Below are 26,537 nucleotides of genomic sequence, written 5' to 3'. Positions count from 1 at the left end.
GACCGGGGTACGAACCTGCGTCCCCTGCATCGGCAGGCGGACTCTCAACCACTGCGCCACCAGGGAAGCCCTGCATGTGGATATTTTGACACCGTGGTTGTTTTTGCATTTGTACCTCTACCGTGGTCCTAAAAACTGACCATTTACACTTCAGCTTAAAAAAATGACCTAATAATGAGCTTCACAAACATCTTTACTCCACCCCTGTTCCATGGCCTCATCCCTTACTGGATGGAGTTCAGGAATGGGGAATGCTAAGGATGGGTGAGATTAAGAATGAATTAAAGGTCAGGTTGGGGTTGGGTGCCAGGAATGGGGTGAGGTCAAGGACTGAGTAAGTTCAGGGATGGGGTGAGGGTCAAGTTAAAGGTGAGGTCATGGGTGGAATGGGGCAGAGTTTCTTAATGTGCACTTTCCTTAGTAATAAAAGAACACTGAAAAGATTAGTGATTTATTTTTAGACTATTTCACCATTTCCTTTTCCTTTTCCCTACCTGTGTAATCGAGGTCTCTGGATTCCTGAAATAGAGCTCTCTTCAGTGCAGTGTTCCACTTCTTGCTTAGTATGTATTTGGTTCCCTAAATACGCAGTGACAACACAAGGAGACCCATGGATTCAGAGGCAGAAAACCTTGTAAAAACCCAGGAAGATATGGATTCAACTGAGGCTCACAGAGACTCAGTAACTTTGCCGAGGACATAAAACTGCCTCCTCACAGTAATGATGGAGCAAGGGTGACTCCTAAGACCAAGGTCATTCCAGTGGCCTGGCTGTCCTTCTCCTTTCTTCCTGATTCGTGCAAGGCATGATCTCCCTCCCTGCAGGCTGGACCTCTGCAGTTGTACAAGCTGCACATTCATAGATGGTCAGGCTGCCAGTGCTTTCCTTCAGCTGGCCCCATCCCCACCTTCATCTGCCATGAGGGGCTGTTCTGGACGTTCTTTTGCCCTTCCAGATCCACTTTTCACCTCTTCCCATCCTGCTTTTTGCCCTGGGAAGGTCCTATATGGACCACATTGACAGGCTTCCTTGGCTTAAGGCAGTGGTGGAAGATTGGAGGGCCAGAGGAGACCAAGGTCAGGTATTTACTTCCTGGCTCTCTCTCAGCCAGGTCACTGTGGCATGGCTATGTCCCTAACCAAAGGCTGCAGCTCCTATTAGAATGCCCTCTCCTGTGCCTCCCTGGGTTCTAGGAGTGGCTCTCTCCATTTTTCCCTTTGAGCTAAGGTGTGGTAATGGCTCCTTCACTTTACCTGCCCTGAGAGATTGCACTATTTCTGTTGGTTTCCTTAAATTATACCTCTGAAAACTCTCCTTAGACTGTTAGAGTATGCTATCCATTCCCTGCCAAAACTGTTTCCTCTTCCTTCTTGACTATTCCCAGTTGGTTAAAAGGCACATTATTCAACCCAGTATTTAAAGGAGACTTTCAAAAAGAGGTATCATCATATATCTTGATAATTCCTTGAAGAATTTTGGGAGTTTCCTAAGCTGTGATCTGCAGCCTTCCTTTTCCTGGTTTGTAAATAACAGATTTCACAAAACTGTTGCCCTGGAACTCTTAAATTCAGTCAGTGACTCAAAAAAAAAAACCTGCATTTTTTGCTGAGTCAGAGGGAAATGAAGGCAATTTAAAGCCTGCCATACGTGTTCCCCTGTGGAATTGATCCACGAGTCCACTGTCGGAAGAGGCACAGCTATGCTAGGAGGATCGTGAAGAAACATCTGAGGTCAGTTTAAAATTCCTCTCTGAAAATTGCTGGAGTCTGGCCTGCAGAATTGGACCTGCAATATCCTAGGTGACTCTGGGAGCAGATAAAGCCCTAAAATTAAAAAAAATGAGTTTATCCTCCAGAGAGATTGCAGCTAGACAGCTCTGGTGTTGCCAAGAGATGGGAGGTGAATAGATCAAGGTTCTGACAGGGGACCAAGTATTAATGTCCAACTGTGAGAAACAGGTGGAAAAAAGCATCTTTCATGTCATGTTACTAGGTGACCATGTATTATTCATTAGGCAAATGAGGATATTTTTTTCAGAGTGAAATTGTTTAATTACTTTGTGACAACATACATGGACTAGGACTGTACCTGGAAAATGGGACGTCAGAGGAGTGTCTTTCTCAAGAGCACCTGTTGGGAGAGGTACCCTCCAGAACATACCTGCTTCTGCTGTGCTGTGCTCTGCACTCCTCCCCCTGGGGAGAACGGAGGAGGAGGGATGTGTTCATTAAACTACCATTTTATTAACTCTTCACAAGAAGTTACTGAAGAGATGAAGAAGCTGAGACTGAGGTGGGTTAGTGATTTTTCCCAAGTCAAGTGGATGGTAGAGGCAGGCTTCAAATATGGCTTCTCTGATTTCAAATCCAGTCCTACTTTCTTCACACTAATAGCCCAGCAACGTATGACATTTGAGGCAAAAGGGATGGCAAGCAAAGTACTGACAAGCATGCTTCCTTCTTCTGACCTTTTCTGGGAGAAAGCTAAACCCCCCACCCAAACAGCAGGTAGAGACTCATGGATTGAGTGATAGAAAATCCAGCAGGCACAGGGCCTTCACAGAGGAGACTAAGCTCAGCCAATGAGCTGAAGATGGGTTTCATTTAATTACATTGTATCTTTAGGTTCTGTGAGGGTGACATCCTGAAATTCTGTCTTAGGTTGTTCAAGACAAACATGCCAGTCAGTACACAAGGATATGCACTCTGTTTAAATGCACACAGGTGAGCAGCATTGCAAAGCAGATTGTTACTGCACAGACCAGAATATGCAGTAGTGCAGGCCACCATCTCTGAGAAGTGCTCCATACATGTTCTTAACATTCCCTGAAGCTGGGGGTGCCACCCCCATCTCTACACATACATGGATGTTATCATAATCGGTATTTCTGTCTCTGAAGTTCCAATTAAGAGTACACCTCTCTTCCATTCTCCTCATTCCTACCTCTCGCCCCCTTTCAAATTCAGCTGACCTGGAAAATGGGCCCAGGGTTGTCTTAACAACCATAACTTGATCCTGATATCAGCCTTTTATCCAGTTGCTTCCAGCTCACTACATCCAGAATTTCCCAAATGCCTCTCCCCTGAATTTGTCCTGTTAAAAACCATGGTTGAAAAAATATGTGGTATGTTTTGCACATATCATCTGAACAGTTTATGGCTTTTGCTGATTATTTATTTGTTTTTCAAAATCTGCCTTCTTTTTTGTCCACACTTAATTTGGTTTTGTTTGAAATTACTGATAAATCCATACAGCCCTGGAACAGTTGAAACCTCATCATCCTTAAGGATATAAGTTACTTTGAGGTTATCATATTTGGGTATAGGTTCAGTATTTTATAAGCATTAATTATCTGCTTTAATTTTCACCACAATCCTATAAAGTAGACATTATCACCCCAATTTGCAGAAGCTGAGGCTCAGAATGGACAAGTAACATGTCTTGTATCACACGGGTGGTGGCGTTCAAACCTAGAACTGTTTCTAAAGCCCATGCTTTCAACCATTATGCTATACTGTAAATATTCTAATCTCAGGATGATGTAAAGGAAAGACTAATCACTGTATCAAAGGTGGGAGGGCTCTTGCATATGATTAAATCCAAATACCTCATTGTAATGATGACTAGAAGTGGGTAGGATGGGAGAGAGTGTAGAAGAGGTGGTTGGTTGCCTATTTAGCATTCATTCTCCTGGCTCCTTCCTAAGGGAACCCTGCTTTCGTTTCATTTCATTTAGAGAACCCCATTCTCTACGGGGCCATGTATTTCAAGGGAAGCTGCCCCTGGAGCAGCTAAGTCCTGGAGGATGAGTCATGACTGGCTAATCTGTCGTGGTGATCTCATTCCCCACACCACTGATTGGCTTTAGACATAGACAGGTGATGTAATTTTGACCAATGAATATGAGGATATCTACTGGAGAATTTCTGGGAAGGTTTCCTTACTTCTAAATAAAGCTGCAGAAAGATACCTGAAGATATCTGTGAACCCCAGGAAGTTCTCCTGATGGAAGGAGAGGAAGTATTAATATTTCTATTATTTACTATGCCAGGTTTTTTTACTCGGTCTCTCCATAAATGATCTCTTATTCACAGAACAAAATGACAAGGCAGATTTTATCATATCCATTCATGGATGAAGAAATTCAGACTTAAGAGCAGTTAAGTCACTCAGTTGTTAATTGGTAGAGCCAGGATGCAAGTCCAGAAATGTATGGCTTCAAATTTATCATGCTTTGTGTTAGATATTTTCACACTAGAATCAATAGATTTATGTTAGTGCTTGTTAGTCTCCAAAAGTATGTTCCCCTGTATGTGCCCAGGTGGAGTTAGGTTCTGAGCCTGAAGAACCCTGCACCCTCAGAGGCTTGCCCTGGGAGTCAGTCCATCCAGCTGATGTCTTGGTCTGATGGTCCTCTGAAATGGCACAGCCTAGAGGTATGCTTGTGATCAGGGAGGTGCCAGTCATTCTGTATTGCTGGCTTTGGGGGCATGACGAGGAGGCTCCCTTCGTCTTGTCTAATGTCTTGCTGTCAACTTTGAATCACTTGGAGATTTTGGCTTGAGTTAACCATGGTCACAACAAATGGTAGGACACACGAAATGATTGTTGCTTTCTTTGCACAGTTTAAGCAATTGGTTTGTTTATCTTCTTGGCTGAATTAATTCAGCTGACCAGTGTAAGCCCAATTTTATTTCTTTTAGGAAAAGCCATGCAAATATCTCCAAAAAAAAATAAAAATGCTTGCCTTACAGGGTTGTAGTGAGAACCAATGAGTTAATGTCTCTAATACAGTTTTTGTCATGTGATAAGAAACAGAGCATGCTAGTTCCCTAATTTCTTATTTTCCTCTTTGCTTCCTTTAAATCTTTGCTCAATGACCATCTTCTAAATAAGATATAATATGAGATTATAAAGGGAGATATGATTCAGATCGCATCAGGGACTATGGGCAGGCTCTGAAGAAGGGAGATTTCAGCTGGGAGTTTATAATGAGAAGGCATTAGCTAGGTAAATGTCGGGGGGTGGAGAGAGGAAGAGTATCTGGGAAGGAGGATGCAACAGCATGTGCCAAGACCTTAAGGCAGGAAAGCCACTGGTGTATCTCCATCTGGAATGAACATTGTGGTGGGGTGTAATGAGCCAGGAGGAAAGTTGCATGAGATGAGGCTGAAGAAATAGGCAGGGTCAAGTCCCGCAGGGCATTGCAGGCCATGTTCAGCATTTCAGATTGTTCCCTAATTAACATGGGAAGCCATCGCAGGCTTCTAAGTAGGAGAGTGATCTGCCACGTGGAAAACAAATTGGAGAACGGCAGGCATGAAAACAGACCAGTTAGGAGACTTTTGCAGTGGTCCAGGTGAGGGATGATGGCTTGGGCTAGAGTGATGACAGTGGAGATGACAATGGGCATATTTTAGACATATTTTATAGAGGAAAAGATATGGCTTGTTGATGGATGCAGAAGGTGAGATGTGGGAGGCATTAAGGATCCCTGCCAGTTTCTGGAATGAGATACTCGATGGACAGAGGTGCCATTATCCAAGATGTGACGCACAGAGAGAAAAGCAGATTTAGGAGAGAAGAGCAGGGTTCAGTTCTGACAAGTTAAATGTCAGATGCCTGTAAGATATTCAAGTGGAAATGTCAAATAGGAAGGTAGATATATGGTTCTGGAGCCCAGAAGAAGAGTTGGTGTTGAAATACAAATGTGAAAGTTGTTGGCGAAGAGAGGCTATTTGGAGTCATTATTGTTGGCTTTAGATTTTTTTTTTAAATGTCAGGCAGACCTCATACTGCTTTATTTGGCTTCTCTTTTAAATACTGGAGCTTGTGGCTCTCATTACACCTTTTAGTCTCCTATCTTAATCATCCAATTTCTGGCTCACTTTGCAGGTTTCCTTCTAATTACATCATAAAGGCAGAGCATTGCAATAAAAAGATGTAGATTCTGACTATTTGTGTGCCTTGGGCAAATCACTTAGAATTTCTGGATATTAGTTTTCCATCACTAAAAGAAAGGAGTTGGTTGTTTTCAGTTTAAAAAATATAGGATTATCTAAGAATTACCAGTTATAAGTTAATATCTATTTCTCTAAGCAGGATTCATCACTGGACCACTGGGAAGTTAGATCCTGAGAATATTTTGAAGTCCACATTGTGACCAGCAATTAACAGTTAAACCAAACACTGTTAATGTCAATCTCAGATACTATTGCTGTAATGCAGAACAGCATTTCTTCTGCACTTGTGGATATAACATATAGGCAGAAAATAGAAATTCAGACATTTACTCATCAAAATAGCATCACAGTTAAATCCAAGGCAAACTTGTCTTATGGAAAATTCCTATTGAATAGGCATCCTTCAAGTGAAATTAGGAGTAATCTAAATACCATGGTGAGTCTTAGGAGATGTAATAGCCTGGATTATTGGCCACATATGACAGCATTTCCTCATAGTTTTCAAGGTAAAGCTGTACAAAGCATCAACATTATCAGCAGTTTTTCTCTTACCTCAGTGACAGCGAAACTTCTCTTGCCACAGGGAACCACCTTGTACCACTTGTCATGTAGCACATCCATAAACCCATGTGACTTGTATTGACTGATTAGCTCGGATATATTGGAGGTCAAAGGAGAGTTGGGAGGGAGACCAATGCCGTATCCTAGGAGAAAATATAATCTCAGATGAGTGTTTCACCTGAGAGGTTCCTGAGATGTTGCCACCACACTTGCGTGATATTGCTGTCAGGCCTGGTAACAAGGGCATAGTGAGCTTTCACCATCTTTCCTTCAAAGGACTCAAAAATGTCCAAGGTATATGGGAAGGGGGAAGGGTAAGCTGGGACGAAGTGAGAGGGTGGCATGGACATATATACCCTCCCAAACGTAAAATAGATAGCTAGTGGGAAGCAGCCGCATAGCACAGGGAGATCAGCTCGGTGCTTTGTGACCACCTAGAGGGGTGAGATAGGGAGGGTGGTTGGGAGACGCAAGAGGGAGGGGATATGGGGATGTATATGTACGTATAGCTGAGTCATTTTGTGTTACAGCAGAAACTAATACACCATTGTAAAGCAATTATACTCCAAAAAAGATGTTAAAAAAATGTCCAAGGTATGATTACCTTGGATCTGCTACCTCTCTGAGTAAAAGAGATGAGTCTGGAAAGGAGAGGAATGAGCTGTGTACTGTGTACTGGGGCACACTGTATTCCAAGGCTTTCTGCCCTTCCCTTCAAGATATTCTTTTGAAGCCATCTTTGAGGTCTTTACCAGGGCTAGGATTCCCTATCTACTTCTCCCAGAACCCCTCCCCTGGACCTTAAATACACAAAATTAGATGAATTACAATCCCTGGTTTATGAAATACTCTTATCATTGGTCATGCATGATCCTTTTTTATTTTATTTTTTAATAATAGAATGAGACCGCGTGAATGTACAATATAGCATAAGTACTAAAACATCAACAAAAACTTGTCAAAAAAAGGGAGTCTGATAAAACCAAGTGTTGGTACAAATGTAGATCAATAAGATCACTTATTCGTTGCTTGTGGGAATGCAAATTGATGTACCCACTTTGGAAAACCGTTTGCTATTACTTTGTATAGTTGAAGATTTATAAGCTCTAAGACAAGCAACTTTAAATACATTCCTAAAGAACTCCTCCATAACCACACCAGGAGATATGTACAAGAATGTTCTTAGAGGCATTGTTCATAATAGCAAAAATTGGAAATAACCCAAATGTTGACAAGAGAATGGGTAAATAAATCATGGAATGTTTACACAATGGAATATTGTATAGTGTGAAACATATGAACTAGAATAACATGGAATAATATGGATGACTCTTAGCAACACTGAATGAAAAAGATCAATCCCAGAAGATTATAGCCTGAATCCATTGTGTAAATGTAAAAACAATCAAAACAAAACACTGTATTTTTAAGAATTCATATGTATGTGATAAAAGTATATTCAGAAAAAAATCAAGGAATTGATAAACCAAATATCTGTGACAATGGTTATTCAAGGCAGGAGAGGAAGGGGAAAGAATGAAGGAGGAGCATAAAGAAGATGTAATTGTTGTCAGAGTTTTATTAATTAGCTTGGACTCTGTATCCTCACTTAGTATGGGGCTTTACTTGCTTTCCAAACTGTTAATCTCTTTGAAGAGCCATGTGAAAGAACTAATTACCTACATTTTGTCTGTAGCTATTGGATAGCATAGTCGAAAAAAGATGTATTGCCCTCAAGATGACTGAGGAAGACAAACTGAAACTATAGCTAGCTCCTTTTTTCACATATAAAGACCAAAAGGCTGTCAAAAATCCAAAGATACTTCATGGAAACAAATACTTGCTATAATGATTCCATCTTACAATTTATTTCCGAGGACATTAGTTTTTGTTCTTTTTTTAAATTACAGATACACAAATCCTTTTTTAAAAAATATAAGGCTTGAGATTTGTGTATAACTAATAAAAGAGAGGAAATAAGTAATACAGAAAAAATTTTTGCGTTTTAAAGAGCTATATGTTTTTTCCCCCCTGGTAACTTTGTTCCTTAACAATGGCGAGTCAAGGAAATGATGACAGTGTCAAGAGCATTATTAGAATTTTCCATTCAAAGAGCTATTTTGAGTGCCTCTTGTGCCTAGTAGTTTTGGTTTGAAAGGCAAGACTGACAATAAAAGACTACACAGGCAGTCTGTTCTTCTGCTGATTCTACCATGAAATAACATTTTTTTTAAAGTAATGGGTAACTAGGGCTTCCCTGGTGGCGCAGTGCTTGAGAGTCCGCCTGCCGATGCAGGAGACGCGGGTTCGTGCCCCGTTTCGGGAAGATCCCACATGCCGCGGAGCGGCTGGGCCCGTGAGCCATGGCCACTGAGCCTGCGCGTCCGGAGCCTGTGCTCCGCAAATGGGAGAGGCCACAACAGTGAGAGGCCCGCATAACGCAAGAAGAAAAAAAAAAAAAAAAAAAAAAAAAAAAAAAAGTAATGGGTAACTATAAGGAAGTAACCGATTTTCTTTAGAAACTTTTTTTATAATTAATGCTATTGACAAATTCAGTTGCACAAATTTTCATTCAGTATCTATTTACATGTCAGGCACAATACTAGTCATGTGTATGATAATATTCACTGACTAATTCACACATTTATTCATTCACTCATTTATCCATTCAATGAATATTTATGAGTGAATAGGCACTGTGTTAAGTGGTTGGGATTTAGCAGTGAGCAAGGTAAATATGGTCCCTGCTGTCATGGAGTGTACACTCTGTTAGGGAGACAGATATTAAACAATGCACTGCATAATGATTTCATTACAACTGAGACATCCCAGCTTGTACCAGCTTGAGGGAGAAGAACTGGGACTTATACAAACAAATAGTAGAAGATCTTGGTATTATCTGGTGGGTATGGGTTGATGGTCAGGATCATTAGGCCAGGTTTGCTGAATATTTTATATTTTTTTCCCCTGGAGGCAATAATTTTCAACAACAACGATTTCTAATACTTATAGAGGACTTACTATACACCAAGTACTGCTCTATAATAAACTTTTTACATGTCTTACCCCACTTTGTAGATCATGCACTAGTCTAAGATTGCATACTAGAGTGTGGCATACAGGTCAGTTAAATCACTCTGGGATTCTAATAATGAGAACTAGAACATACTGAGCCCTACTGTGTGCCAGATACCATTCCACATGTGTCTAACCCCTATGTGAACCCATGCAGAATAGAAACTTAAAGATTGAATAAATATACAGCCGAAGTTCACACAGCTCATAGATGGCAAAGCTAGCATTTGAAATTAGGTCTGTTTGAGTCTAAAACCAGTGCTCCCTCCACTGTATCCATTATAGCATGTGACCAAGGCAAAGGAATACTTGACCTATTCCTCCCCTTCAAACAGGCCCTATCACTACAATCATATCGATATAATCTCTCTAAACCAGGCAATGCAGTAAAAAACTACAATCATCTAAACTGGTGGTTTGAATTCAGCAGACACAAATACATATTATTCATGGGCAGATTTTGTCATAAACTTTTCAATAAGTTGTGTAAATATAGTGTAAGTACAGCCCGAATTGGTATATGATTGTACATAAATGAGGAAATTAACTAGCAAGGACCCTCTGACTATATTGTTTCTCCTAAAAATCCCCTTAAAGCCAGTAATTCCACCACAGGTTACTGTAATCATGGCAGAATTGTTTTCATTTTTCATTTGATAAGCATTTATTGCGTTCATCTATTCATTAATTCCACAAATAGGGGTTGAATGCTATTCTGTCCCAGACACTCTGCCAAGTGCTATGGAATTTACCAAGTTAAATTAGACACCAAGTCTATCCATATGAAGCTCATGGTGGCACGGGGGAGATGAGGCATACATAAATAACTACACAGCATGGTAGGATGTTATAGGACTTTTCTTGAGAAAAAAAGAGAGGTGAGTCATAAATTCAATAAACGTAAAATATAATGACAAAGATGCAATGAAGAGGATGAAGAAAACTGTTGTTAGGAGGAGAGAGATTGCTACCAGATGAAAGGATGAGAGAAGGCATCTTGGAGTGATTCTTGATAGTGGTATTTTGGATAGATGAGATCAAAATGCATGATAAGAAAGTTTAAAAATTGGAAATTAATATTTACGATACATTTACATATTCTAAGAATAGAATTTTGGCACTACAACAAAAGTATAAAAATTGCCGTAGGGAAAAAGCTATGTTGAAGTTGCAGAGACATTTATAAAAAATTGCTACATAGGAGATAATAAATATTAAATCACTCCATTCCATCATGTCAAGGTTAATTTGTAATTGACCACTAAAAATAGATTCCTGTTCTTTAAAATTTTCTATGTTAATGCATATATTAAATATTGATATTTTAATAATTATTGGCATAAATTATTATTATTATTATCTAATTAAAACAAACTATGCATATGGAACAAGGGGAGAAACAGAAAAACAAAGTTATGTGGCAATTAGAAGAGGTACGTGTTAAAAGACATAGAAATCAATTTTATTCAGAAACATAAAATAGTAAAACCATTTTTGTCCTCTTTATGAGCTGTTTTTCAAATTTGATTGTGTTAATTGGTGAAAGAATTCTTACTTTTTAAATTGCTGACTCAACTTAGCAGCCTGAGTTGCTTTCATTATCATTAGAAATGTGGCTTTGCAATAAAGACGAGGTTGACTATTTTGTGGTTGATAGATGAAGCAAAATGGAATCCTTCAACCCTAGAGATGAAGGCTTCAGGCACCCTTGAAATTGGCTACAGCTTAATAGCCCAAGAGAACAATTTTCAGAATAGAATCCTGATCTTTTCCCCATGGATAAATCAGCTTTACTCAGCTAAGAGTGGTGGAAATATATTTTGGCTAGCAAATGTATAGTTAGAAATTCATAGATTTCAAAAATCTTCCTGAAATGTGGTTGGAAAATAGATATTTTGGAAGTAAGATCTTAGATAGGGTTAAAAAGACTTCAGGAAGAAAAATTAATTTCGTTTTACAGTCTGGCCTGGGAATACCATATTTAGCTACTGCTGGGCAATGGTTGAGAACATATTGGAATAGTCCTAACCTTAAAGGAGACTTTAAAAATGGGTTTCCCTTACCCCCAGCACATCAAAGTGGAGAGAGAAGTATGTGTGAGAAGCTGAGATATATGAACGCTATCTATCCTAGGATAATTTATAATGAATTGGTCTCAATCTATTAATTCAGTATAATGAATAATAATTTATTGGGCACTTACTGTGTGCTTGTACATGCTTAACATACATTATTTTACTTACTTTTCACGACAACTCTGTCATAGATGTACTATTCACAAACCCATTATGCAGATGAAGAAGCTAAAGAACAGATTAAGTGACTTGCCCAGTGTAGCACAGTTAGTAACAGAAACTCTATTCTAACTCAAGTACTCAGACTCCAGAGCTAGTGCTCCAAGCACTGTATTAAATAATTAGTGGAAAGCAAGTAACAGAACAAACTCAAAAACACGCAGTCTTCAGCAGAAAGGTCACAAATCAGTACTGTGCAGTTCCATTACTCTTTCTTCTTATTTGACCTTTACTGTCAGCTAACTCCAATGCGTAAATTTGGGACATGTATTCATTTATCTCAACACTTTCTTTTTTTCCAGAGCACACAATATGTCTTCTTGTCCCTGGTGTATGGTTTTTAATATGACCAGAGACTTTCCACATGCTCTTGAATTCTTAATAGTTTTGGTTTGCTGCACTGAAGACTTACGAAAAGGTTTCAAACTCAGTGTGGACTATTATCTTTCATTTGTCCCACTTGACCTTTAAGCCTTAAAGCCTTAAATAAATGCAGGATGGTGAAGTTGGGAGGGGTATTCAGTAGTCACACCGAGTTGGTATAATGTCGTTACTACAGAGAGCGAATGTACATTCAGCATGAAGGAATCAATGGACTCCGTTTTCTTTCCTAAGTTCCCAAAGTCATTTAAGCACTTTGGAAAGTGTATGCAGACCTTCAGTGTGCTTTCGATTACCTACAATAATAAGTGAATTAGGTACTTATTTCAAATACAACCTAATGAGTTATATAATACGTAATACATCATTTATTACATAACTGTTATATGCTTTGCATTATACTAGGTTCTATGACAGGATACAGATAGACATGAAACATTCCTGTAAGCTAAATGGGTAAAAATTGTTCATAAATTGCTTTTATGATATATTTATGCCTATGAAGTCTAATTAATTAATAATAAAGTCCACATTTTCATAAGTTCACAAATCCTAAATGTTGCTAAAGGAAAGCATATAATATTTTTTTTTTTTTTTTTTTCTTGCGTTATGCGGGCCTCTCACTGTCGTGGCCTCTCCCATTTGCGGAGCACAGGCTCCAGACGCGCAGGCCCAGCGGCCACGGCTCACGGGCCCAGCCGCTCCGCGGCATGTGGGATCCTCCCGAAACGGGGCACGAACCCGCGTCTCCTGCATCGGCAGGCGGACTCTCAAGCACTGCGCCACCAGGGAAGCCCAGCATATAATATTTTTAAAAAATTTCATGAAGAGAGAAATATTCCATAAAAATCTATGAGATTAACTTTTTTGTTAAAAGCAGCAATCAAGACTTTTACTAGTATCTCTATCATGTTGTTTTTAACTTACGTGTCCTCCCTTTGTGTTTTACAAAGTTCTGCTTTTAGGTTGTAAACTTGTTCACAGAGGCAGTATTGAATTAAAATTTCTGATTTGCACCTCACCCAGAATAAACCTGCAATGGTTTTTTTTTAGAATAAGCCAACAATGATGAGACCGTTCTCTGTATTCAAATCTGTAGTCTCTCTGCTCTCTTGCAGAGAGAGCACTTCCTTGCGCCATTTTGTATTTATCCCCTTTGAAAACAATGTGGTATCTGGAGATGATGGGAACTGCAAGACACCAAGTCTCAGGAGCACAGATGGAAATGTAAACAGGAAACCAGTGGGGAGTTAATTGTGTGGCATCTGGCACTGGGGTCTAGCAGAGGCAAACAAGCCATCTCACCACTGCCTTTTGACAAGATAGAGTTGGCCCCTAAGACAAAGGTGGAAACTAGAGTCCTTCATTCTTTTGCCCACTACAAATAATTCATTGTTAACAGCTGCTTATGGCAAAAGGGACCTCAATTACCCAGTGCATCTAGGACAGAAAAAAAAAAGTAACATCTCTTCCATATCCCTAGATGCCACAAAAAATGGGAATTTTCCCATTGTTACATCAAAATGAGGTTACATAATGCATGTTCTTTGGTTTTCTAGTTTTTCTTTGGCTTTTCTTTTCTTTTTGTGCCCTGCTACATCAGACTGTCATCTTTTTTTTTTTTAACATCTTTATTGGAGTATAATTGCTTTACAATGGTGTATTAGTTTCTGCTTTATAACATAGTGAATCAGCTATACATATACATATATCCTTATATCTCCGCTCTCTTGTGTCAGACTGTCATCTTAGTAGAAGATCCAAATCTCTCTCTTCCTGAGTTCTATTCCTGGTTCAAGTGGAGGTAGCTTTGCCTGGAGAGGGGATTGATTTCTCTTAGGAGAAAGCTTGAAGAAACAGCATCAGCTGTTACATTCTCATTCATCACAAAAACCAAGACTGAAGTAAAAAATTTGCTGATGTGTTTAGGGGAGACAGGGACTAACTGTGGTTGGGGAATTGGAATCTGAATAGTCTCGATATACTGATTTACATACAGGAAAGTATAGTTTTCTGGAAATAGGACTTGGTCACCCCCGTGGGATTGTTTCAAGTCAAAGTGCTTTCTGACAAGTGAGTATGGCTTGTTTTGGGAACCAGCATGTACTGTCAGAGGAGGGAAGCTGTGAACCGGGAGATGTGAAATTTGCTGGTTCAAACTACCAGCTCCATATATCAACTGTTGTCCAGAATGCAAGGAGCTACTGACAAAGCAATCTTTCTTTGGTCCTGAAGTTTGATTGACTGGTTGACCAAATTGAAAGCAAAAATTTGCTGCCAGTGGGAAGAAAGACAAACTCAAGGTCCCAAACAAGGTTTTGTTTAGGACTCTTAGAGGTTACTAAACCACAAAAGTTGATCTTTTTCTACTTATTTTTCAACTAGTGGAAACATTTATTTAAGGACCATGAGATTTGGATTCTAATTCCAGTATTATCATCTAATTGTGTCATTATGTGAAAGTGGTAAAATGTCTCTGGGTTTTCTTGTGGTTAAAACTGAGTAGACTGGATTAAATCAACACTTGGGTCCTTCCAGTTGTAATGCAATCATTCTAGTTTTAACATCACATTCATTACAGGATTTGGACATTAGAAAATGCAGATTAAATTAAAAATGGACTCCCTATTTATTATACTGTCACCACTCCCCGATATCTAAAGCAACATTGTTTGGATAACAATGGCGTTTTGGTTGTTGTTTTTCTAACAATTGGATAACAATATGTTTGTGGAGTAGGTAGAAAATAAATACCTAACTTCAGTAACTTAATAGCTGAGTGCTTAAGAGCTGGAAATGAAAACAAGGGAAGATGAATAGCTCTTTGCCTCTGACATTGGCATTTGTGACTTGCTAGGTTGGCAAACTGAGCACATTCCGAGTAAAAGTGAATCAAGAATGACTGATTAATACCTTCCATGGCAAATGGCTTCCCCACAGTTAGAAGTTTGCAGTCAGCATCTACTGACACTTCATAATCCAGAAGGGCTTTGTCCATGATGAAGGCATCTAGTTTCTCTGGATCATTCCTATGTTTAAGATGAAGAGAAGAAAAGTGAAAAATGATTCATTAATAGACAGGAAACACTAAGGCTGACAGCTGGCTTTTGTTTAGGGAACAGAAACCTGGACAATAAGGGCAGTACAAGCTGGACAGTTGCTGGCTCTGCCTTGCTGACATCTCACTGACCTGCAGAGAATAGACCAGGGGAAGCAGACACTCTTATAAGAGAGCATGACATCTTTCCAGTGGATTCATCTACCAGTTTCTTTCATTACTTCTAAATCCAACAACAAAACCAGAGTGACTATGAATTGAATGGGAAGGTAAATAGTCAAGGTTCATTTCTCTTACAATAACTGAATGACTTCTTTGTGTAAGCATTGTATTTATTGTTCTCCATACATTTTACCCCTTATAATAACCTTGAGGGGGGTGGTAGTATCCCATTTTAACAGATGGAAAAATTCAGGCTCAAAGAGTCAAAGTAACTTAATCCAGTCTACATAGCCAGTAAGTGTTGGAGCTGGGGGTCTCATTAACCAATGTGTGAAAATTCTTAATTCTTTCTGTCATGATCACTATCATATTCTTCAGAGATCAGGCGTTATTTCATATTTGGGAGTACATATTAAGGAAGTGCAAATAAGAGATCCAGCACTCTTGGGAAAAGGGAGTTCAGGTCTCTTTAAAGTCCATAGGCTGGTGTTCAGTAAATGGAATGGGAAGCATATGTAATAGATCTTTGTAATCTGATTTATTAATATATCTCCAGAGATTCATGTTTCACTCCCATCCCAGGAGGCAATTCAGGCAAAAATCATTTAAAGGCAGTTGTTTCTGGACTATATCAGTGAGTCGGCTGTGGGCTGGGCTCAAGGTGTCAGCAGACATCCTTGTGCATCCTTCATGTGTTCTCCCCAGTCTTTGGACATAGGCACAGAGATGGTCACAAGGAAGGCGGTCAGCACTGGCTCAGCTCCACTTACAAAGGTGGCAAGGGAGGATGAGTTTCAAAGGGAAATGTTTAAGGTGTATGCAATGACTCTTGTTTTCAGCTACCTCAAACTTTTTTTGGAAAGATACAGGACATACATCCATTTAATAAAGGCTTTCTGACCCTCAGTGCTGTCCAAACAGCTTAGCAAAGAGAACAACTCTTCTCTATCCCATCTGGGTCCAGTCATTCCTCTCTTAGAGCCAAAAATGAGGCTGTTGGAATTCAATACATAGCAGTAGCTTCTAAACTCAGAGGAGAACATGGCTAGGGCCCATCAAAAATCTAAAAGAGAAAGACACCCTTAGACATTTCTAAGATTCATCATTGAGCAGCAAGTACCTTTTTGATGGCTTTGTCTGAGCCACACATGGACACACGTTAAGTAGGTCAACATCCCTTCTTGGTGCCAATGACCATTGCTTCCTCTCTTTACTCTTTTAGGAGATAAAATAGGCACTTCAAAATAAATCCCTTTTCCAGGGTTATTGAATTTAAGTTACAGTGAGGCCTATGTTTAACTATAGCCAAAATGAAAAACATCTCCCAGGTCCTGAGCTGTGGAAAGCTTCTAAAAGGGCTGGGGATAAGAACTGTCTCCTGGAAGCTGAAGATGAGGAACCTTAATGGAATCCTGGCAGTAAGATAAAAAGCAAGCTGAAAGATGCTTCTCCAGTCGAATCTTGACTCTCACAGTACCAGAATGTACCTTGTGAGCTACACAGGAACAAGTTACCATTTACTAATACTCTGCAGATATTTGTGGCAGCAATAACAATACAAAAAATTAGGGCTCAGTTTTTCTAACCAGTATTTCCTGAGGTCCATCTCAGTGGTATCCCTAAATAACTCCTCATGATTTTGAATTGCAAAGTGAAGTTATCTATGGCAGGTCTCTATTGCATAGTAAGGCAAGAAGCAATTAGCTCACAGACTCCCATGGGGCCCTGAGTCACTGGTGAGGAAGTGGCAGTGTTTGATCCAGGTATAAGGACCTTCTAGACCGGTTGAATCATCCTTATAGTTGGCACAGCCATGGCCTACAGTTGTTTCTCCCATTATAAAATCATGCTGTCTTTTTGAGCATTCATTTAATAACACATATACCACAAAAACCAGTCAGATATAAACATACTAAAAGTAATGAATACTTTACTAGGGATTAATTTATTGGAATACTGTCACCTTAGAAAGCAGGGCTGTAAGTGAGTAGGATGAAGCCCAGGGGAATTCTGATGGGAGGGGGGAGGGACAGGTTTAACACAGGAACCTGTCTTTATAGGTGACTCCAGGGGTTGTGCTTGCAGGTCAGGGCACTGGGATGTCAGGGGGGTAACTTGAAGACTGGTTGTTCGGAGTGGTGGCTAAGAGCATAGGCTTTATCTGGGCCAAAAGTAGAGAGAGAAGTCCAGAGAGAAGAAGGCAGAGGGCATTGATGATAAGCTCTGTTCCAATTTCACCTCAATCTGTGAGTCACCTGGGGAGCTTTTTAAAATGCAGATTCTGGGACAGGTCCTGAGAGTTTGCATTTCTCACATGCACCCAAATGCTATCTGGTACACAGATGCTGCTGAAACATGGACTGTTTTTTGAACACCAAGGACCTACTTTCCGGTTTTGGTTTCCAGACTAGCCTGCAGCAGTGGTTGGATTCTAGAGACCTGGTTCTAGTCCTGACCCTGCCACTCGCTAGCTGTATTTCCATGGACAGGTTGCTTCTTTTGGAACTCAGCTCCTTCATCTGTGCCTGTTTTCCTACCTAACAATTTCTTCTCCCCAGGCTAGAGGAGGGCCAACTCTGAGCACTTGGGCCTTCTAGATGAAGCCTCCAGAATAAATGAATACCCTGAGTGGAATGGAACTGGAGACTGCAGCAGTGGCTTATCTCACCCTTTCACACTGCCATAAGCACCCAGTTTGTCAGCCATTACTATCTAGCGGGGAGCCATTGCTGTCTCCCTGACATCTTATTCTTTTTCTCAGCCATGAATTTCCCTAAAGGAGAGGATAAAGAGGAGGAGCTGGGAGGCAAAGGAACACTAAACTCTGTGTCAGAGAGGGACTCTAATGTTTTAATGTTCTTGCAGAATTGAAAGTGCCATTTCATAGTGCTTCAACACTATATATAACTCTGCAAATCTGAGAACACAAGGCTTCCTTTCTAGACTCTAGCTTAGTCCATAAGATTGTTTTAGGGGATGATTACTAGAACTCTTGAGAAACACTGAGCCCCTATGTCCCATAAAATTATTTATTTCCCTTTCTTAAAAAAAACGTTTGAGGTGCCAAGTCTTGTTGTCCTTTGGGGAGATTATTGTGTTTGACAATAGAGAAACCAGTTTCCTGGTGCTGCACAATTCTAGGGACTGGAGTTTGAATGTATGTCATTGTCCTGAGACCATCAGGCAGGAGGGAGAGGACTGCTTGCCTGCATGCTGTGGTGCTTATCAGGAGCCATTCATCCCCTTCTCCCAGGCAGACTAGATGAGCAGACCCATAACTGCACCAACCTCTTTTGCATTCAGCTTCACTGAATTACAGGCTCTGATAATCTGCCATGGTAATGTGATTGCTCTTGATTGCTTCTCATAAATGCCAATGAGAAGGATGCAGGCATGGGAATCATTGCCTTTTATCTTATTTTCTTTCTGCAGGAAAGCTCTAAGATAAAGTCCACTTCCTTGTGATAAGAGGAGACAGTCCACATGCTTAGAGATTCACTGTGAAGGAAAGGGTTGCTTTGGGGCACTTTATCCTCTGGCCACATTCCCTGAGTGTTTGATCATTTCAGCACCATTGTTTTCCCAAGTGATGTCGAACCAACATTTACTTCCCCCACCATCTGCTACACTAATGACTGCACTGGCACTTTGATCAAAGCTACGGCCAACTTGGGACTGTGCAGGAACTAGTAAACTAGGTCACATAATTAAATGCACACTTATTCCATACTGCCTCCTGGATCTCACATGGTGTGAGATATTACTGAGCACACGATGGATATATTTAGCTATCATTTTAAAAAACCGACAAACACTACATCAATAGCAAGACTTCTTTTTCACTGAGAACTTTTTGGATGCAAGAGGTTGACACTCACTTCAGATACTCCACTCCATCGGGTGTGGCTGGTACATTGTATCTTCTCATATACTCATGCATCTCTGGGAAGCTTTGCCTCACATAATCTTCAGCACTGCTTTCCCGGACAGTTCCAAAGCGGAAACCTTGAGAGGGATGATGTAGCTATGAGGCAGAAAAAGAAGTGTCTTTAATATAAATTATTCTTAGAGTTGTTTTCAAAATTTTCTTTTCCATCATTCTTTGGAATCTAATAATGACAGTATTTTTCAGATGCACACAGTCATAAACAAATTTCCATGTGCCATGTGTACATGCTCTTTCATACAAGCTTTCACATAAGTAACTGTTCTATCTTCACATAAATAATTGTTCTATCTTCAGAAGCAAACAGATGAAAACAACAAACACAAAGTACAAAACAGCTTTCTCCTTTATATTGAGAACCTGTCAGAATTCTTTAGAAACTAAAACGGTGTGTAGAATCAAACTTGGTATTAAAAATTGCTTATCAGACAAAGCATAAAGTTAAGATAATAAATTAAAGATTGTGCCTTTCCTTAGTTAGAACTACACAAAGGCCAAGTTAAAACCTTGCATCCTGAGATTGAAATATACATGACCCCAAAGAGTGAATACATCTCTTTTATGTTTATTGGTCTTTATGCTGCAGTATATTTTAAGTTTGTTGAGTTTGTTTTTGGTGTAATTACAAAATGATCTCTTTCCTTTAAATAACTGTGTTACCAGTCATGCTGTATATTTGCTCAAATGGAATGGTATGTAAGACAATTAGGAGCAACAGAGGAGGAGGGTAGCAGGAATAGATCCAGTAATGGCACAGTTCTCCAGAATGTAAGACCTCACAGTGAGGAGAGGCAGTGTACTGGGAGTCCTGTAGAAGCTTTCTGTCACTAAGGATAATAAGAATACAGCACATGAGACAGTACAGTTCATGGAAGTTGTACAGAAATGTTAATACAGAATCTAGACTTATTTAAAATATAAGAATGAACTGGGATTGGGCTGTATTATGAAAATAGTCGAATGTACTGTAGTAAGCAGTATATTAGAGATTATACTTCTCCACAATTGTTATGTTCAAGTTCTTTAACTTTTTTGTTCTGCTTTTGTTCTGCTTTAAATATGTGTTAACATATTTGATATCATTGGTTCTGACTGAAGCCTTGGGGACAGGAATTCACTGATGGGCTTCATGGAGTTTATAAGTCTCCTGAAATTCTAGGCAACATTTTATGTAAATATGTGTTTGTAATTTTCTTCTATAAGGAAGATAGTACAGAGTTTCATATTTTTTTAAATAATTAGGTTTTCAAGTTGTTTATAGCCCCTACAGGTTAAGAAATCACTGAATTTGGTAACAAATAACTTATATTTGAAGATTAATTAGTTTTGACACACACCAAAGGTTTAACAATATGGCAATAGTTAAATAAATTATATGCCACATCCTTATAGAATGTTATCTAATATATAAATCATGTTTGTGAAGCATATTTAATAAAACAAAGCAAATGCTCATATGACAAATTGAGAAAAGGCTTTTTTATGGTCTGATCAAAATTAAATATGTATATAATTATTTCAAATGCTATGACCCCCCCCCCCCACAGATATCATATATGTACACACACACACACACACACACACACACATCTTGGAAAAAAATATATCAATATATTAACAATGGTTGTTCCATTGATGGTGAAACTACAGGTGTATTTATTTATTTATAGATTGTTTATAGAAACATGCCTCATGTTTGTAAGTAAGGAAAACCTTTATTTTACAACCAGTGAAATAAATAACTCATTAATTTATTCAGTATTTGGGGGGGCAACTTTGTATAATTTTCAAAGTTACTGGGCCCACAAAGGTAAATACCTGCAATCATTGCCACAAAGGGACTCACCACCTGGTTTGTGATATTTCTTTGGATATCCCACTGTTGAGCAGGTGATATGGCAAACCCTTGTGTTCCATACACTGAACAAATTCTAATGTTTTATGCCAGCATAACCTTAATGAGGCATCAATAATAATAATAGCTAACATTTATTGAATATTATGTGCCAAATATGATGTTTACCTGCATTATCTTGATTAATCCTCATAAAAATTTTATGACGAGGGTGCTATTAATACTTCCTTTTTAAAGATTAATCAACTGAAGCTCAGAGAAATATAGTAAGTAATAAGTAAGAGTAAGTAATAAAAGTAATAAGATCACATAGCTATAAGTAGAAGGGACTAGATTAGAACCCATGTCTGTTTGACTTCAAAACCCACACTGTTACCGACCACATCACCCTGCCTTCCAGCTCATGGCAGCAAATGGAGAGATGTTTATTAGAATGAACTCACTAGTCTTTTAAAATATTCTCCTTAAGCCTTAGGCCTAGGCTGCTCTCACAATAGCAAACTGCAGCCCTACGGCTTGAGCAAGGCAAATTTATCAGCATTCTGTTTGTCCAACACCTATTCATTTTTTAAGGCCTAGAGCAAGACTCTCTGTATGAAGTCTTTGGCCTTATCTAGCTTCACCCTCCTATCCAGTAAGAACAAAACCAAAAATAATTTACTGCTTATTTATCTGTGCTGATACAGCACCTTGAACAAACAGAATATGTAGGCTAGGAACTTATTTAGCCATCTTTCACACTTTTCATGCCTGTCTCCTTTGAGCCTTCCAAGAAACTTATGAGGTATTTCTATTATCTTCCTTTTATAGATAAAGAAACTAAAGACTAGAAAGTTTGTTATTTGCCCAAGGTCATAGAGCTAGTAAACGTTGGATCTGGAATTTGAACCCAGATAGTCTGATGGAAAATAGTGAGCTCTGAACACCATGAACAGAGCTTCTGATACTATGTCATACTGACTCTGGGTCTGGTCATTACAAAACTTGCTATGTGACAGGCAGTGAGCTAAGAGCTTTGCACATTTTGAATTCTCACAATAATCCTGCAAGATAGATGTTATTTTCTTATTTTACATATTAAGATGCTGAGGTTTGGGCAAATTAATAATCAAATTCTCATAGCTAGCCATTAGCAAGATTCAGCTTATTCTTTTCCCTAACATGCAGACCAGGTTTCATTCATCTGTGGACCACAGTTACCTATTATGACGCTTGGCACCTGATAAGGGCTCTACACACGTTTGTCAAATCAATTAATTTTACCACTATTCTTCTATCCTCTCTTCACCCATTTAACTTCTATTCATCCTTCTATTCTCAGCTCAGTAATCACGTCCCTAACTTGCTGTCTAGGCCAGATGCTCCTTTCCTAAGCCCTCATAGCACGCATACCTTTCTTTTGAAGAACTTATTACAGTTGCACTTTTAAAATTTAATTGTGTAATAGTTTAATGTGTAGACTTTCAGCTTCTTCACTGGACTGGAAGTCTATGTAAAACATTTAATTAACTGTTGTATTCCAATGCCTTTCACCACGTAGTTGCTCAATAATATGCTTGATGAAAGACTGACAGATTCTTTGAACCACAGGGAGATGAGAGCTTTGTCATCCCACTAAGCATAAAAGGGACTAATGATATAGCTTACAACTCAAGCTTTTGAAACGAACCCTCCTTTTAAGGTAAAAGGGTCTTAGGTCAGTAATTAGAATACTTTTGTCTTACACATGAAAACAATCCTTTTTAGAAGTCCATTTTCTTACATTATGCTGTGACACTATCTTTATGGCCCATGAACTATTTCTAGGCAAACTCTGGACCTCTTTTCTTTGCTGAGTGCATCAATACAGCACTCCTTCCCAAGACACTGGAGGGAGTTGTGAACCAGCAGATCAAAGCTCAGAATTCCAGAGGAGGACTAGCTAGCCCTTTGTGTTACCTCCTTTTCATGTTTTCCCACTGCCTTTTGCCCATGGGCTCCCACATCTCCCTGACATGGCTCTCATGCCTGTGAAGGAGCAGTTTTGAGAATGGAAAGTTCCTTCAACATTAACATAAATAACTAGGTTCTATGGGGGGAAGAATTTTGTTAGTCTGACAGGAGCCCCACTCTAACCTGGAGATGTATTACAAACACTGCCACTTCTTCAGTCCAAGCCACCATCGTTTCTGCCCTCTGCACATTCCCTCTCTTCCCCTCCAATTCAGTCAGGGTAATCTTCTTAGAGCCCAAAACTGATCATGTCACTGACTTGCTTAATACCTATCAATGGCTCCCCATAGCCCTTGGGATGAACTCGCAATTCCTCACATGGCCTCAGCATGATCCTTCTCCTGCCTTCTTCTCTCCAGCCTCTTCTCTGCACTCTCCCCCTGGCCCCTAGCTTTAGCCAGCTCTCTCAGTTCTTCCAACATATACTTTTTGCTTGATCAGAGCTCTTGCCCATAGCCTTCATTCTGCCTGGGATGCTCTATCTCCTCAACCCTAACTTCCCTTTGTGTAGCTAACTCTAAAATGTCACTTCCTGGAGAAGGGTAGAGGGAAGGGATAGTTAAGGAGTTTGGGATTGACGTGTGCACACTGCTATACTTAATGAGGATAACCAACAAGGACCTACTGTATAGCACAGGGAACTCAGCTTAATGTTATATGGCAGCCTGGATGGGAGGGGAGTCTGGGGGAGAATGGATACATGTGTATGTATAACTGAGTCACTTTGCTGTGCACCTGAAACTATCACAACATTGTTAATTGACTATACTCCAATATAAAATAAAAAGTTAAAAAAAATAAAAAATAAAGTGTCACTTCCTCAGAGAAGACTTCACTGACCCCTGAACTAGATTAGGCCACCTGTAGCACCCTCCCATTGTACCCTGCAATTTCATATTGCATTACTAACATTTGGGATTATTTGTTCAATGCCTACTTTTCCTGTGAGCTTATAAGCTTCCATGAGGGTTGGGCCTATGCCTGTCTCATTCGTGTAGTCATAAGTCCTCAACAAATGTTAGCTGCTATTATTCTCATCATCATCATCATCATTATGCAGCAAACACAGTGCTTGCTACAGAGCAGATATTTGATAAGTATTGGTGTAATAAGTCTTCATTATTAACACAAATTCTCTTAGGTTAGATACATTACAAATTAGATACTTTTGTCACACTTCATGTTGTCTTTCTTTCCTTTTAAACATTAAATTTTTTCCTTTAATTTGTATCTTAATTCTTTCAAAACAGTATGTTCTTTTTTATTTCCATGTGTGAGTTCCAGTACAAAAAAAAGCATGAGCTACTGAGCAGTCACAGAATAATAGAAGCAGAAAAGGGATCTAAGAAGCTATTGATGCTATTGGATGGACTAGCATAGTCTGTCTGCCCTTTGTGTCCATGTGGTGTGTAATTCAAAGAGCCAAGGGTGTCAGAAAGCCTGCATCCAGGAGGGAGGATAAAAGTATACAAAGAGCTAAAGCAGTTGAGCTGCATTACAAGCATCACCAGGAAGTTCCAGAGAGAGAAAAACTTCTTTAAAGTTTCAGCTAAATATTTCACCAGCTCTTCCAATTCTGTTTATATTTGTGTCAGCCTCTTCAGGCCTTGTGGAAATATCTAAGGTTAAACCACATATTTGTATGTGAATTGTTCGGTATTAATGGAATACTGAACTCTACCCAGAGCACCTGTGTGGAGAATAATCAGATAGACATTTTGCAGAAAGCAGAGAAATGGCTCAAAACAAGATGGAAGCAAACTCAAGAAATAATCAAGCTGCTCTGTCCATGGTAGATATGATGATTTAGATTCAAAAACAATCTCAATATTGAGTATTTTCATTTAAGCTCTACATTTGTATTTATCTGAGATTGTTACTTAAGTATGAGTGGAATGTAGTCACTAGATCTGATAAAATGTCCTTTGGAGGTGGGTGGAAAAGGCCATTCTTAATTTCATCAGTGGAATGAGATATACTAGGTATTGGGACCATAGTTCCTCCCCGTGCCAATATAATGTCCAGTTAAAACCTGTGGACTGTATAATAGAGGGTGGTCTCAGAGTTCGGAGGGGCTTTAAAAGTCATCTATTCTGTTCATTGATGCTTGAATCTTTGATAGCAAAGCTAAATATATTACTTGGAATTTCTTCAAAATGTAGATTCTGACTCATTAGGTCTGGGTTGGAGCTTGAGAATCTGCATTTGTAACAAGCTCCCAGGTGATGCTGATACCTTGGTTCATGGACCAGATGTTAAGTAGCAAGGCTTTACTTATAATGTCACTATTATTTGCCTGTTAAGTCTCCGATTGAATGTCTCCAGTGACAAGGAAATCACTTCTCTTGAAGCATATCTTCCGTATAGGAAGGATGCCTTTGTGTTCCACCCAACAAATCTATCTATTTGAATATGTAATAATAATGATAATAATTAAAAAATAACAGCTAATATCATTTTGGGTTATTGTGGGTGTTCTGTTCATAAAAGGTTAAAACAAGCTTGATGGATCGGCCAAGCTCCCTAAAACAAGCACATGCATCCTTGAATCCCTGGGGGTCCAATACTTGTGTTCAATACCTAGCTGTCTTGGGAGTGGCTGTAGGAGAACTGAGCCCTGCCCGCTCCTTCCTCCCCTTGCTGGCATCACCACATCTTCACACACATCTCTGCTGCCACACTGGCCATCTTAATGCTTCTTTTTTCCACTTTGCTTGGGTTACAGGTGGGGGCTAGGGACTGAACTTGAAGAGAGGTATCAAAGTCAGGGTAGCTGTAAAAATAAGGAGTCCAGACTACAGGAAAGATGAGTAGCTGCAGGAGATGCTAGAGATAATTTAGTCCATTCATTTACATATATATCTTGCATTTATTAAGAACTTTCCATGTGTCCAGCATTGTGTTAAAACGTTAACGTGATTGTATATTTTAAGCCTCATAGCAGCCCTATGAGGTATTTATTATCATCTCCAACTTTCACATAAGAAGTAAGGTATGTGTTTAAATAACTTGCCCAAGATTGCTCAGCCAATATAGGAAGTTTCTGAACTTAGTCGGACTGCAGAGACTTTGTATGTAAACATTCCACTGTACTACTTCCTGATCTATACGATAAGGAGACTTACACTCTGATGAAAAAGGTGAACAAGAGACTTGCTCCAGGTCACACAAATAATGCAAAGGTGAGCTTGAAAAACCTGAACTCAGGCCCAAGTAGAATCCTGTTGAATGCATAATCCCCTCCCCAAA

General features: G+C 39.4%; 1 protein-coding gene across 1 annotated transcript in view; it reads right to left on the bottom strand.

Moving 5' to 3' along the window:
- GRIN3A (glutamate ionotropic receptor NMDA type subunit 3A) overlaps nucleotides 1-26,537 on the bottom strand; it is a 153,547-nt gene that overhangs the window by 32,368 nt on the left and 94,642 nt on the right. Inside the window, exons 4-6 of the mRNA XM_007456390.1 lie at nucleotides 19,374-19,519; nucleotides 15,189-15,304; nucleotides 6,517-6,668 (exon numbers count right to left, since the gene is read on the bottom strand). Of these exons, the coding sequence (XP_007456452.1) occupies nucleotides 6,517-6,668; nucleotides 15,189-15,304; nucleotides 19,374-19,519 (414 nt within the window). The remainder of the gene's footprint in view (nucleotides 1-6,516; nucleotides 6,669-15,188; nucleotides 15,305-19,373; nucleotides 19,520-26,537) is intronic.

The sequence above is a fragment of the Lipotes vexillifer genome, unplaced genomic scaffold (genome assembly GCF_000442215.2).
Source record: "Lipotes vexillifer unplaced genomic scaffold, Lipotes_vexillifer_v1.1 scaffold607, whole genome shotgun sequence".
Classification (NCBI taxonomy): domain Eukaryota; kingdom Metazoa; phylum Chordata; class Mammalia; order Artiodactyla; family Lipotidae; genus Lipotes; species Lipotes vexillifer.
Note: the sequence above shows the minus strand (reverse complement) of the source record. Positions and strands in the feature narration are given on the sequence as shown.